The sequence below is a fragment of the Gavialis gangeticus genome, unplaced genomic scaffold, assembly GCF_001723915.1.
Source record: "Gavialis gangeticus isolate Ggan-Ray unplaced genomic scaffold, GavGan_comp1, whole genome shotgun sequence".
NCBI classification, from domain to species: domain Eukaryota; kingdom Metazoa; phylum Chordata; order Crocodylia; family Gavialidae; genus Gavialis; species Gavialis gangeticus.
The window spans coordinates 23,203,939-23,217,799 of NW_017728996.1; the positions used below are offsets into that span (position 1 = coordinate 23,203,939).

General features: G+C 48.3%; 1 protein-coding gene across 1 annotated transcript in view; it reads left to right on the forward strand.

Annotated features, from left to right (window-relative positions):
• The first annotated feature begins 3,567 nt into the window (after window positions 1-3,567).
• Window positions 3,568-13,861, forward strand: part of SLC27A2 (solute carrier family 27 member 2) — a 59,682-nt gene continuing 49,388 nt past the window's right edge. Inside the window, exon 1 of the mRNA XM_019503823.1 lies at window positions 3,568-4,081. Coding sequence (XP_019359368.1) covers window positions 3,568-4,081 — 514 coding nt within the window. The remainder of the gene's footprint in view (window positions 4,082-13,861) is intronic.

Below are 13,861 nucleotides of genomic sequence, written 5' to 3' on the forward strand. Positions count from 1 at the left end.
AGAAAAAGCCATTAAAAACAGCAAATCCTTTTTATCTTGCCTGCTGAGCACTGGCTTTTACCTCTTCCTAGCATTTGTGGCTGGTGAAAGATCAATCTGGTTGGTTCTGACAGCAGATGAACCTGTGCAGTCTCTTTAATGAGTGCTTGGAGGGCTAAATTTGCTGTTTTCCTCTGAGAGGCTGCTTTCTATGGGAAGAATACACCAAAGCAGTGGAGTTTCATTAATGGGGTATCAAATACTTTATTCATTCAGCTATAGGAGGGTTTTCATTTTATAATAGAAAAGTAATTTTTTTTTTTATTTCATTACTTTTTATTTTTAAGCCACCAGAAGAAGGGAATCTCCTTTCCTATTCTCAGACTTTTCATAACTCATTGGTGTGCTGGCATAATGGAATTGCCCCATATCATATAAAGATGTTAAACAATAATTGTATAACACAATACAACTGGGAACAGGTCTGTCATGCCAGTATACCAGTGAATTACAAAATTCTGATTTACTGCTACATTTCATGTAGAAAAACATGCAAAAATAGATGTAAGAAGTCACAAAATTCCTTTACGGGACCAAACATTTGAAAAAATAGGGGACACCAATGAAAACACAGTTACAAGCCAGCACCCAAAGCAAGGCACATATGAGGCTGCTCAGGAATTTGAATGAGGTATTCAGGACGGATTTACTGGTAGCAGAGAGAAGCAGGAGAAGGGCCAGAGAAAAAGACAGAGAGGGCTGCAAGGAAGCACAAGACATGGAGACAGAAACATTAGTAATGACCTTGAGAAAAAGCTAAGAGAAAAGCTTTGGGCTTAAAGACTGATTGAAGGAGACTTGGAACTGTGAGCAAATAAAACTACATTCTTCTGCTTGATTCCACTTGTCTTCACAGAAATAGGACTTTGTATGTTCTTTGTAAACAATCCAGATTTGCATCAAAGAAATAACTGATTCCATCATCAATTTCTCTTCCTGAAAGGACATACCCAGAGGGCTCTACATTTTAGCCAAATGCTCAGTTAGCCATTATATACATACCTATAAACCAGTGATTCTCAACCTTTTTAGACTTGAGACACCCCAGCTTAGGCCCCAAGGCACCCCTCAGAAATGCCAGCTGTTAGTTTTTACTTGTTTTTTTTATTACAGAAAAAATAATAGAGCAATTCCTTTATTGCAAAGAACTCAGAAAGACCACAACAGATCAGAATAACACTATGGATTCCTATTTGAAATCTCTGGGTGTATCTTGTGAATCTTGTTTCCACAATGAACAGTGATTGTCACAGGGGCACTCAGGTGCCCTGTTCCTATGAAGGGATAAGGGCAGCTGCCAATCTTCAGGGCAGCACAGGTGCTGGTTGCTGGGACAACTGCACTGGTCAGGTGACCAGAAGGGGGCAGGGCCGGGCCTTTATAAACAGCCCAGGCTGAAGCCTAGGTAGTCAGTTCTCCTCTGGTAGCCTAAGGAGCAGCAGCTCTGCTGCAGAGCAGAGCAGCCTGACTGCCTGCAGCAAGGTATGGGGAGAGAGAACCCTGACAGGGAGGTTTGGAAGGTGAGCCATGGTAGCCCGGCATTTATGTTCTAGCCAGGGGGTTTATATTGAGTTATAGCCGGTTGACTCATGGCTTTGTGTTCCCTGATTTGTTATTGTTATGCTGGAGGACGAGGAGAGGCTGTAGGGTTGAAGGAGGCCTCAGGGGAACTCCCCAGTAGTGGAGGGTGTTCCTGGTGCCCTGTAAGGGCACAGCGAGCGGTGCCAGGGAAGGCACAGCTGTTTAGCGCTGGGGTGGTGCTGTGTTAGGGGTGTGTTGACCCCAGCCCTGTGTGGGCGATGCTCGGAGAAGCCTGAGCAGGGCGGGAGACTCTGACTGAGGGTCAGAGGGGCCAGGCATGGCTACGGCCACCTGAGCCCCGACTGCGGGAAGCATGGGAGAGAAGGCCTGAGTGCATGTAGGACCGCGGGAAGCGTGAGGCACAGGCCTGAGCGCGGGTGACTGCAGGATGTATGGGAGGCAGGCCCCAGTGGGGCACTGCCTGTAAGAGAGAAGCCCCGGAAGAGCAGCAAGCCCATGGAGAAGCCCTGGAGGGGGAGCAAGCCCAGTGAGGGCAAGGGGTGCATGAGCGCGGAGAGACTGGCCCCCAGGAGGGGGTGCGTATGGGAGAACAAGTTGGCGGGATAGCGTCTGGTAGATCTGCGAGGCTTGGTGCGTGCTAAAGGGGAGGTTGAAGGCTCGCATAGCCCATAAGGCTGGGGGTGCACCAGGACACTCTCTACAGAGTAGAGGCCAGGACAAACATAGCACTGTGTCCGAGGGGACAAAAGGCAGCCTCCCTTATAAATTTATATAACAACAAGACGTGGCAGGCAAGAGAGAGGGTGCTGCATCCCCTACTTGGCACGGTAGGGGGCGCTAGAGAGATCACAGCTGCTCCTAGGCCCCGCTCTGTGACAAAGTGGTGCATTGGCCGGGAAGCCGGCCGTACATGGGGAAAGGACCCGTGTCCTTGAAAAGGGAAAATGAACCCAGGGGCTAGGACAGAGGCAGACGGGGACAGGCAGGCAGACTTAGCACAACTCATTAGTGAGAGCTGAGTAAAGACACCCATTGCTCAGAATTCCAGAGCAAGACTGAGTCCCTGAGTCAAAAAGATAAGGGTAGAGTAGTCATGGCCCAGGAAGGGGTTATGGAAGGTCAGGGACCAGAAACCCTTGCATGGCAACTGAGAATGGGAGAGCTGGAAGAGAAGGTGGCCCGACTAGAGCAGGAGCTCGAATTTGCAAAAGCCCAGAAAGAAAGTGTCGAGGCAAAATCTGCTGCCCTAGAGCGACAATTGTTGCCAGGTAAAAGGGAAGGAGCGGCAAAAGAAGTCAGACGCCTCATGGCAGCCGAGGCAGAGAAAACTAGAAAATTAGAAAGGATGATGCTTCAAGAAGCTAAGAAGAGCCAGGACAGGGAGGAAAAGCTGCAGAGGATGCAGGTGGAGTTGGAGGCCTGGAGGGCACAGTCTCCTGAGGCCTGCATAGTTCCAGCAGGGGAACAGCAGAAGCTAGAAGTAGCCAAGGGTGTGATAACAGTGCTGCAAAAAGAAGTCCACCTTCAAGTGGACCAGATAGAAGGTCTGAACGAAGACCTGGAAAGATGGCAGGAAAGCTGCTTAGGGGCCAAAAAGCTGCTCAATCAGCTGCAAGACTAGCTCAGTCTAAGCCACACACAAACCGAGGCGAATAGTAAGGTGATAGCACGAGAAATGGAGAAGATGAAGGCTTTTATGGTAAACCACGAGACACTGCTAGCAGCCTGCAAGGAAGAGAACAATGGGTTAAGGGTTCAAGTACAGAATCTGAAGACAGAAAATGAACACCTGAGGGAACAGGCTCAGTCATGGGAGATTCTCCTAAAAGATGACCAGGAGAGAGAGAGACAGGCTTAGCTGCAGCCAACGAACAGCTACAGGGGGAGAGCCAGACCCTGAAGGAAAAGATACAGGGGCTGCTAGAGATAAATACCCAACTGGCCCTGGAAGTTCGAGAGGTCAGGGAAGCTGAGGGGCTAAAGGAGATGACCCTAGCGGAGCGGGACGTGCCGGCCTTAGAGATTATGAACCCACTAAGGCAGAAGCTAGAAGAACTTGAATGGCAATTAGCCAGGGAAGGGAAAGCCGTCGAGTTGAGTGAAAGAGAGATGCTCATAAAGGTGCTAAAACAAGTGGAGGCAAATGTGGAGGAGGCCTGGCCTAAACTGGCGCGAGGCCTAAAGGAGGGGTGTCCCACTGCTGGGAACCTTGAAGACCCTAGAGAAGGAGCAGGACCAGAACAGTCAGGCAGGGGTGTTAATGAGGAGGGCTTAACAGTCAAGAAACTAGAAGCCTTAAAGAGGGAGGCTCTGTCAGTGGCTCAGGAATATTGGGACCTCAGATGGGACCAGTGGCGGGACCACCATGCCCAAGAAATAAATCAGTTAAGGTGCCAAGTGAGAGAGCTATCCTTACTGCAGAGTACGGGAGAAAGAGCCGTACGTGGGGCGGTGATGCCAGAAACAACTCCCTTACCAGAGGGAGAAGTAGCAGAGACAGGTAAATGAAGTCCCCCTCAGAGGGAACCCTTGCGCCAACATATAAAGGAAAGGCAGCAAAAATCCCGAGACAGCAAAAGACAGAAATAGGCTCTGCGACTAGGGGAACAGTCCAGCCCAAGAGAGCAGATAGAGCTGAGGGTCTGGGGGGAAGGCGGACGGAGCAATCAGTTAAGGGAAGAATTGAGACGGAAAAGAAACCGCAGCTATATATGAATGGCCTACCCAGAAACCTCAGGTGGAGGACACTGAGGAGGATCCTCGAGGCCAAAATTGGAAGGGTGGCCTACGTAGAAATTTATGAGGGACCTGAAGGGAGATCCACTGGCCAGGGGAGAGCAGAATTCTGGAGTGAGGAAGATGCCCAAAGGGCACTGAGTTGCCAGTGGGAGATCTGGGGCAAGCTCCAAGATATCCAGGATGAGGGGACGAGATCTCGAACCCAACAAGTTACTGGGGAGAAAGGACGGAGACTTTGGAGAATAGACAGAAATTCAGCCAGTGCAATAGGCAATCTACCAAGGTTAGCTAATGTGGGGGGACTACCTGTGGCGGGTAAATCCCAAGAAATCCCACACGGTGCGCCTTGGGGAAAAGGCAAGTTGGAGGCACCTGAAAACCTCCGCCTCCAGTGTATGCGCTGATGAATGCTGGAAGAAAAGCCAAGAAAAGAACCCTGGTGGGGAATTGCATCTCGCGAAATGGAAGAACAGCCCCGGTGAGTTATGAACCTAAGCAGGGAGGTATGTCACAGGGGCACTCAGGTGCCCTGTTCCTATGAAGGGATAAGGGCAGCTGCCAATCTTCAGGGCAGCACAGGTGCTGGTTGCTGGGGCAATTGCACTGGTCAGGTGACCAGAAGGGGGCAGGGCCAGGCCTTTATAAACAGCCCAGGCTGAAGCCTAGGTAGTTAGTCCCCCTCTGGCAGCCTAAGGAGCAGCAGCTCTGCTGTAGAGTAGCCTGACCGCCCGAGTGGCTGCAGCAAGGTATGGGGAGAGAGAACCCTGACAGGGAGGTTTGGAAGGTGAGCCATGGTAGCCCGGCATTTATGTTCTAGCCAGGGGGTTTATATTGAGTTATAGCTGGTTGACTCATGGCTTTGTGTTCCCTGATTTGTTATTGTTACGCTGGAGGACCGGGAGAGGCTGTAGGGGTTGAAGGAGGCCTCAGGGGAACTCCCCAGTAGTGGAGGGTGTTCCTGGTGCCCTGTAAGGGCACAGCGAGCGGTGCCAGGGAAGGCACAGCTGTTTAGCGCTGGGGTGGTGCTGTGTTAGGGGTGTGTTGACCCCAGCCCTGTGTGGGCGATGCTCGGAGAAGCCCGAGCAGGGCGGGAGACTCTGACTGAGGGTCAGAGGGGCCAGGCACGGCTACAGCCACCTGAGCCCCAGCCGTGGGAAGCGTGGGAGATGGGGCCCGAGTGCATGTAGGACCACGGGAAGCGCGAGGCACAGGCCTGAGTGTGGGTGACCGCGGGATGTATGGGGGGGCAGGACCCAGTGGGGCACTGCCTGTAAGGGAGAAGCCCCGGAAGAGGGGCAAGCCCATGGAGAAGCTCCAGAGGGGAGCAAGCCCAGTGAGAAGCCCGGTGAGGGCAAGGGGCGCATGAGCGCGGAGAGACTGGCCCCAGTGGGGCACTGTCTGTGTGGGAGAAGCCCCCCGGAGGGGGCACGTGTGGAGAGAAGCCCCGGAGAGGGCACGTACGGGAGAACAGGTTGGTGGGATAATGCCCCAAGCCCCGCAGATCTACCGGACATGCTAAAGGGGAGGTTGGAGGCATGCGTAGCCCATAAGGCTGGGGGTGCACCAGGACACTCCTTACAGAGTAGAGGCCAGGACAAAAATAGCACCGTGTCCGAGGGGACAAAAGGCAGCCTCCCTTATAAATTTGTATAACAACAAGACGTGGCAGACGAGAAAGAGGGTGCTGGATCATCTACTTGGCATGGTAGGGGGCGCTAGAGAGATCACGGCTGCTCCTAGGCCCCACTCTGTGACAGTGATTAACATTACATGGCACTGCAGCACCCTCGAAAGCCTCTCAAGGCACCCCAGGGTGCCATAACACCCTGCCTGAGAGTCACGCATTTAAGTATTAGTTCTAAAATATAGGTAAATTTGTTTTAATTTTGGAGGCCTCACTTCTATTATGGGGAAGTGCCACAGTTCAAGTGTGTTCCATGAAGAGGAGAGATTTAGGGATCGTGATCTGTGACACTTTACACTGTACTTCCCAGGGGCAGTACAGTGCTGACTCGTGAAAAGTACAGGAGGCTCAGGCAGCCTGAGGCCAATCATTTGGTCAGATATATTTCATTCAAGCCTACATCTCCACGTACACAGTAACATGAACTGCCTACACTTTACACTGGCCTGTAATGTAACAATACTTTCTGTCAGGGCTGCCAAGAGAACCTCGTGGTTCTGGCGACATTTGAAATCTTCTAAATCTCACATGACACATTCTAAGGTGGAGTAGGGTCTAAAATTTGCAAAGTGCTCAGATTTTTTTTCTTCTGCTAAGTGCTTATAGGGATGATTATTGACTAGAGATTGCACGTACTGGGCTAGGTTTTGCTTTCACTCGCACTTCACTGTGAGTGCCCTAGTGTCATTCTGAAGTTATTCTGGATTCACTGAAGTGTTGTCTGTGTAAACTGGAGCTCCATAGAATGGGACAATAATCCTTTGGGTGGTAAACTGGAAAAATAAACTGCTGTTCCTTCAAATGGAAAGAGGCTTTGCAGAAGTAAACCACCTTAGCTCTAGTTAGCAATTTTGTCCTAGGTACTCCTGCTTAAAGGAGCCATGAGGCCATTGGCTTCTCACTGAGCCTAAAACCTCCACCCTGATGATAGTGCAAAGCACCAGCAGTATTTCCCCCATTTCCTTCCACCCAACTTGACATCCCTCTGCATCCTTGAGCCACTGAGTGCTGACTTCACAACTTAGCCTTGAAGGAACCACTGCTAACCTGGGAAGGGGAAGCAAGCTGCAGAGCCACCCCTACCATTTCTGCCTTTTTTTTTTTTAGGTGTCTTTTGCCTCATCTCTTCTCCTCTGCAGCCCAGCATAGGTAGGACCATAGAGCCCTATTTCTGAAGTAGGTCAGTAATAACACTTTAAATTGTATTTTTTGTGGGAGTTCTGCCCAAGTCAGATGGTACAAATTGGACCCTAAAAACTGCTCTCTATTTAAAAAAAATCACATTGTATTAGATGCATGCCAGCTCAGATCTGCTCCTTTGACAGGGGCCAAGGATGTTTGCTGGACCAGAGCATCCTTCAGTTCTTTCAACTGAATGTGGGTACTGAAGCATGGGCCCAATCCATGAACTTGCACCTCCTCAGACTCTTACATTTAGATCTGCTCTGCCTGTATAAAGGGTCTCCAAGCAGAGAGGAAGTTTCAGGTACCATGCATCATCATACATCTTTGAATAAAACCTTCTAACCACTGGGATCACTACACCAGTATCTAAATTAGCTGCTGCTGCAATAACCCTGGAGTTGAGAGAGGATTTGTATCCTTCTACCACAATTGATTCAAATTCTCTGCTAAGTTTGGTTAATAATTTTTTTTTTAAGCAATGAATTCCGTAATATCATAAGGTGAGACGTAAGGATTTCTTATGGTGATTATATTTTATTGGACCAACTATGTAGTTGGATAGAGTTAGATAAGCTTTTGAATGCAAGATATTCTTCCTCAGGTCTTCCATTCAAAAGCTAGTCTAACGCTGTCTTAACTGCATAGTCAGTTCAATAAAATATATTACCCTAATAAGTCCTTGTCTCTCACACACAAATCTGGATTGTCATGGCTACAACACCACTCTGACACTACCGTAATATCAAAATGACTTATTTACACCATGCCAGATTTGCAAAATAGCTCATTAGGGCCAGCATTTTCCCTGGCAGATCTTCAAAGACAGTAACCAGTGTGCTGGCTTTTTCTGAATATCTAGCCCCTAACTTCAGTGCCTTACAATGGAAGTAGAGCTCTTTTTAGAACCTGACTCTAAGTTCAGTATTTAAGATTGTCCTAATAAACCAGAATCTTGTTAAAAGAATTATTTCAGGCAATTGTCTTCTGATTGTTCTGGCTATATGATCACTATTATCCTTCACAATTCATTTAAAAACAAAAAACTGCAACACACCCAAACTGAAATTTCAAAGAGAAACCCAATGATGCTGAAATTATGCTGTCTCCTTGGCTATCTTAGGAGCCTAACAACATTGCCATAATTTATCACCCGACATTGTGGCCATATGCTCTGTCTGAAGGAAACTGGACAAGACTATTTGGAGCTTGCCAACTCTGCTACTGTACTAGCCAATAGAGAGCATTCCTGAGACACGGAGAGCTCACCCCTTCACTGGCTGCAGAACAGTTGTGCTGCCTGGAAATCTCAGGCATGCCTATCCAAGGAACAAGATGGGCCTGGTGCCAGGATTCCAACACCAGAAGTCATCAAGAAGTAAGGCTGAAAGCTGGCCTCCCTCTCTCTAATGTGGGTGCAGAAGTCTATCCCTGAGCTGCTAGCATCTCCTACTATATCAGTTACCTCTAATGTTTCTGCAACAGAGAGCCTAGCTGCACTATGCATCACATAATTTCATCTAGGAAGATCTACACAGAATCATAAATCACCTGAAACCCAACACTGAACTGGGTATTTTTAAAAACATGAAATAGTTTTACCTTCTGTGGCTAGATGCAGACAGGGCATCAAAAGCAGAACAGGTTGACAACTGTCCAACAAAGCAGGTTGTCACTGGAAAATGCTGATTTCTCAAAACCAAAATGTTTCACACAAAGCTTTCTGTTTCCATGAACTTCTGATGAAACAGGCAGGTTTCCATCTCCTGGCTGGTTCCCTGCCAGTTTGCCTGGCAGACTTGGAGCTCCCAGAGCTCCCAGGCAGCCCCAATGTGTTTGTACTGTCCTGAGACCAAGGACCCCATGGATTCAAGAGCTCTCAGGGGTGAAGCTTCTGGCTTGCAGCAGGGTGCTTGGAAATCTCTGGGGACTCTTTGGGTTACTAGGCTCCCTGACACGGCTCTGAATCTGGAAGCCTGGCTTTCTCATGATACCATGTTTGCTCCTAACCACAAAAGGAAGAATTATTTTAGGTTATTTTGACTGTGCAGTTCAGCATTAGATTTCAGATGATTTATGGCTCTGTGGAGATATTCCTAGATGGTACTGTGTGATCCACAGCACTGCAGATTTCTCTGTTTGTAGAAACATTAGAGGCAACTGATACAGCATGAGATGGTAGCAGCCCAAAGATAAGTATCCTGCACTGACATAAAAGAAAGACCAGTTTAGACTCCTGGTACTGGATGCCAGTGGGAATCCTGGCACTTGGATGGGTGAGCTTGGGGCTGCTGCTAAACAGGTGTTTTCCTTTAGGATGGAGAACTAGACCTCGACTTGAGCCAGGGCTCTAGGCTCCCGGTTCCGAGCCTGTTCTTAGCCAATACTCTCATGTCCCAGACTTGCTACTGTGAAGCCAGAAGTGCTGGGATGGGCTTGGAGGGCTGTGGCTCTGAGGCAGCCTTGGCATTCAGGGCAACACGTTTTCTGAAAACTTCTAAATTGACACAGGACAAAAATGCTGGCCCAGTTTAGGGACCCTCACTGACATGACCCAGACCTTTGCCTGTCAGTAAAGAGCACGTCCCATGTCCCTGCTCAAAAGCCGACACAGAGCTGTGCAACTATGTTGGGGCCTGATATGTTCCATCCTGAGCTGGTCCTCCAGAGTTCCTGGTCCCATTACCTTGCCACAGTCTCTTGTTCCAGGAACCTCTCCAACTTTGGGTGCCCACTTTTATCCTGTGCATGCAGTAGCTCCATAAATTCAGTGCGTCATTTTGGCATCTCCCTAGCAAATACATCACCATGTACTTTCTTTTTGTCCACTGCAGCAATAGTCATGTTCTCAGGCTCCCAGATATGAAGGGCCATGCACACGTCCTATCTCAAAATGCCTGCAAGGAAAGAGAAAGAGCCCATGCTTTTTTTTTTCCTCCTAGAAATGTAAAAAAATCATATGTTGCCCACTTCTATCTTTTGGGTTATAGCATTCTTTGCTGTCTGGAGGTAGGGCATGAAACATTAGCAAAGCATTAACTCATCACATCATGGTTTATTTTAATCTTGTTTTAAAAATATATTTAAAATATTCTGTAATCAAAAGGGACATCCATTTGCCTTTCCAAGGCACAGTATTGAGAGACATGGGTAGATTCAGAGCCTCTTTTACCAGCCTGGGCTCCCTGATTTTTATTTTTTTTTAGTCTGGGAACCCATTGAAGACTGAATGTTTTTGGCTTCCCTGAATGGAAGAGGGGGGTGGCTAGGATGGGCTCTTTCAGCCCATGCAGTGGAGCTTTTTCCAGAACTTGGTGACTGTTCAACTTATCAGTGAGTGAAGGGGTCTAATTAGTCACAGAAGAGGACTAGCAAAGGTTGCTGTACCTATTACCTGAATGGCTAGAGTTCTTGATACATAACACATGTGCAAGCATCATTTCTTAGGAGTGGGGAAAGGTCCAGAAGATTGATGACAAGCTGCTGAAGTAAGCAGTGTTTGAATCATAGCTCCCCCCTGTCCCAACCACCACAGGAGAGGGAACACAAGAACCAAATGGACTTTGCGCTTGGCTATCAATAGCTTCAGTGATTTATCTCTGCAGAAACTGTGACAGGTCAACAGTACTTTCTGCCAAAAAACAGTGCTTCCCCTCTCACTTCCCTGGACAGCTTTCATGGAAAGGGAGTTTTAAGGACAGAGCTGATTTTTGGTGACTTTTAAAGCTGACAAACCTCTGAAGGGCCACTGAGTTCACAGGCAAAGACCCATTTCCATATTTAGATGAGCTTTTCTGAACTGTAATCCATGAACTCTGTGCTTTTACAAATGATGACAGGGTATTAGAGAAAAACATCTTGGCTAGAGACAGAAATTACACATAAACCAGTATAAATAATCAGAAATCAGGTCAAATCAACAGAAGTTCAGTACACATAAACCACCTTCAAAATGGCTGAAACTAGTTTAAGATAAACCTGGATGGATATAGTATCAGACTTAGCTGTTTTAGGTTAAATCGGTTTATTGTACTTCTGTCCCAGATCCCCTTCAGATTCAAGTTAATTCAAAGTCCCTCAGCATCCCAGGATGCTTTGCACCTCTCCTGCAAACCACCCCTCACAGGGAGGGTGGGCTAGCCTTGGCCCAAGCTGTCTGCTCTAGGCAAGCAGAGAGGTGTACTCTAGCATCCCCCAGCTTCTGGCCTGGGCCACTACAAGCATGTGGCTGCATTTCAGGAATCAAAAGTAAATAAATGTCTGTTCACTTACATATTGGTTCAATCTATGTAGCTTAGACTAACCTGCAAAGATTGAATCGATTCAGCCTTGGGCTTTTTGACTGTCTGTACTTAGCCCTTTAGTCTTCTGTAACAACTTCTGGCAGGCATGTGGCTAAATAAGCAGTTAACTGGATAAAATGGGAGAGAGACAAGCAGTGTATGGCTTGTGCAAGTGCAGTCTGGCTTTCCTATTTGCCATCCTCTTTGGATGCATGTGGCATGAAGTAGGCATTGGGGGTGAAGCAGGAGATGGGAAAGTGATCTGCCATAAGGCTTTTGTCCTTAATCCAAGTTAATCATACCTACAGGAGACCCAAATCTTCCCTAACAGTGAATGAATTGGTCACATATCTAGACATTCCCCCATGCCTCTTTCTAATGTTCCCTTAGTACAAAGGTATCAGACTCATCCAGCCCTGTAGGTCAGACGGGTGGTGCAGGGCTGCTCTACAGGCCAGATTGGACCCACAGACTGGCCCTGCGTTTTGGTTCCAGCATGTGTCCTGTAGTGGCTGGAGTGGGTGCCACCTGCAGCCAGGGCTGTAGTGCACAACCCAGTGCTGCCGCTGCTATGGGACTATGGTGCATAGCTTGGAGCCACTGCTGCCATGTGGCTGTGGTGTGCCATCATGGGCAGCATACTCACATGGCTGCTCTGGGGCTGTGCTGTATGCAATGGATGCTCTGCTGCCCTGGGACCTGATCTACAGTGGGTGGCATGCATCCAACCCACTCCACACACTGCCTGTTTTCCCCACTATCAGCTTTCCCAGCTATATGTGTCTGTGACTTCATCACGCAAAAGGCCTTCAGGGAATCTTCCCAGGATATCCAGGGGTACAGCTGCTCAGGGTTCACTGTGAGCTGACCCACTGTCCTGGAAACTGTTCTGCAAGACCTCCTCTCCCTCTTTCTCTTGACATAGAAGGTCACCTATGGAGAAAAGGGATTGGAAAAGGCAGTGGGGTCAGTGCTTGGAGTACTGGCAACTAGCTCATTAAGCTCTGTGTAGCACTGACATCACCTAACCTCTAGTTTCTATCCTTTGCCTTTCAGTACCCCTGCTTGGGGTGCTTGATACCCTCCTCTCACTGCCACTTGGTCTGGTGAATGCCCAGCTGCAGCTCCAAACTGCACTGTGGTGGCAAATGTCTCTGATATATCAGCTGATATCCTGGTGCATGAGAGATTCCTCAATAGATTCACCAGAATGCATGTGTACTCTTCTGTGTACTCTGTGCTGGCAGTCTGAACAGCCTGTGAGGAAAATAAAAGGCTAATGCATGAACAACTGATGCCTCCTGAGATGGGGGTGGGGAAGAGGAGGCATCATTTGTAAGCGTTGACGGCGAGCTGGGACCAGCTGTAGCCACCAGCAGTGGTATCAGTGGCAGGGAGGAGGGGTGGCGAGTGGCATGCGGGAACTACCCACAAATGCCAGTGGCTATGTCAAAAGTAAGTGAGGGGAGGTGGTGACTGCCCACAGAAGCTGGTGGCAGCTTCAGCAGTGGCCAGTTTCTGGGGCAGGGGGCGGCACATGCCCCCCCCACTCCCTCCCTACACATTGCCTATGAGCTAAAGAGTAAGCAGAAGGTTATAAAGTAACATACACTTTCTGTTGAACAGTAGACAGGGCACGGAGGAGCACAGCAATCTGGAAGACCTACAAGCAGAGAATTGTGGGAATACCAAAGGAGGACAGCCTTTATTGGACTCCTATAACTCATGGTTACATTGCAACCATGCTTCAAACTGATTGTGCAGAATAGCAGCTGAAGTGGTTACCCAACTGGGAGCTGAGCAGGCCCTGCAGGAAACAAGTGCAGCAGTTTTCAGTGGGAATGACAGTAGGGTGGGCAAGACTGCAAACACGTGTCTATCTGGTAATGCAGATGTTCCCTAGGTTATAACATCGCACCTGCTAATTAAGCCACTTCTGTTCCACTAATTGAATCACTCATGGATTGCTGTTGTTTCACAGTGTACTTGTTCTCACTACATTAGCTTGAGTGGAGCTACCTGTTACAGGCCAAGCCAGCCTTAACTGTGAGGACCTTAGGCTAGGTGTCCCCATCAAATCCTAAAGGAAAGGAAGAAAAGTGCTGCTGTCAGCACAGCTGTATTCTAGTAGGAGCTTGCACTGAGAAAGTTCAGCAGTAGTTAGGCACAGGGAATGTATAGCTTGCATGGTCTCCCTGTCCACACACTATCCCAGGGATGTGCAGCCAGAGATTTCAAACAGAAAAGTTGTCATCTTTCTGAGTTCTTTGCCACAGAAAAGCTGTTCTTTTTCTGTATTAAAAAAATAGTGAAAATCAAGAGCTGGCATTTTCCAAGGGATGACTTAACATTATCCAGGGGTGCCTCCAATCTAAAAAGTGCCTCACTGTAC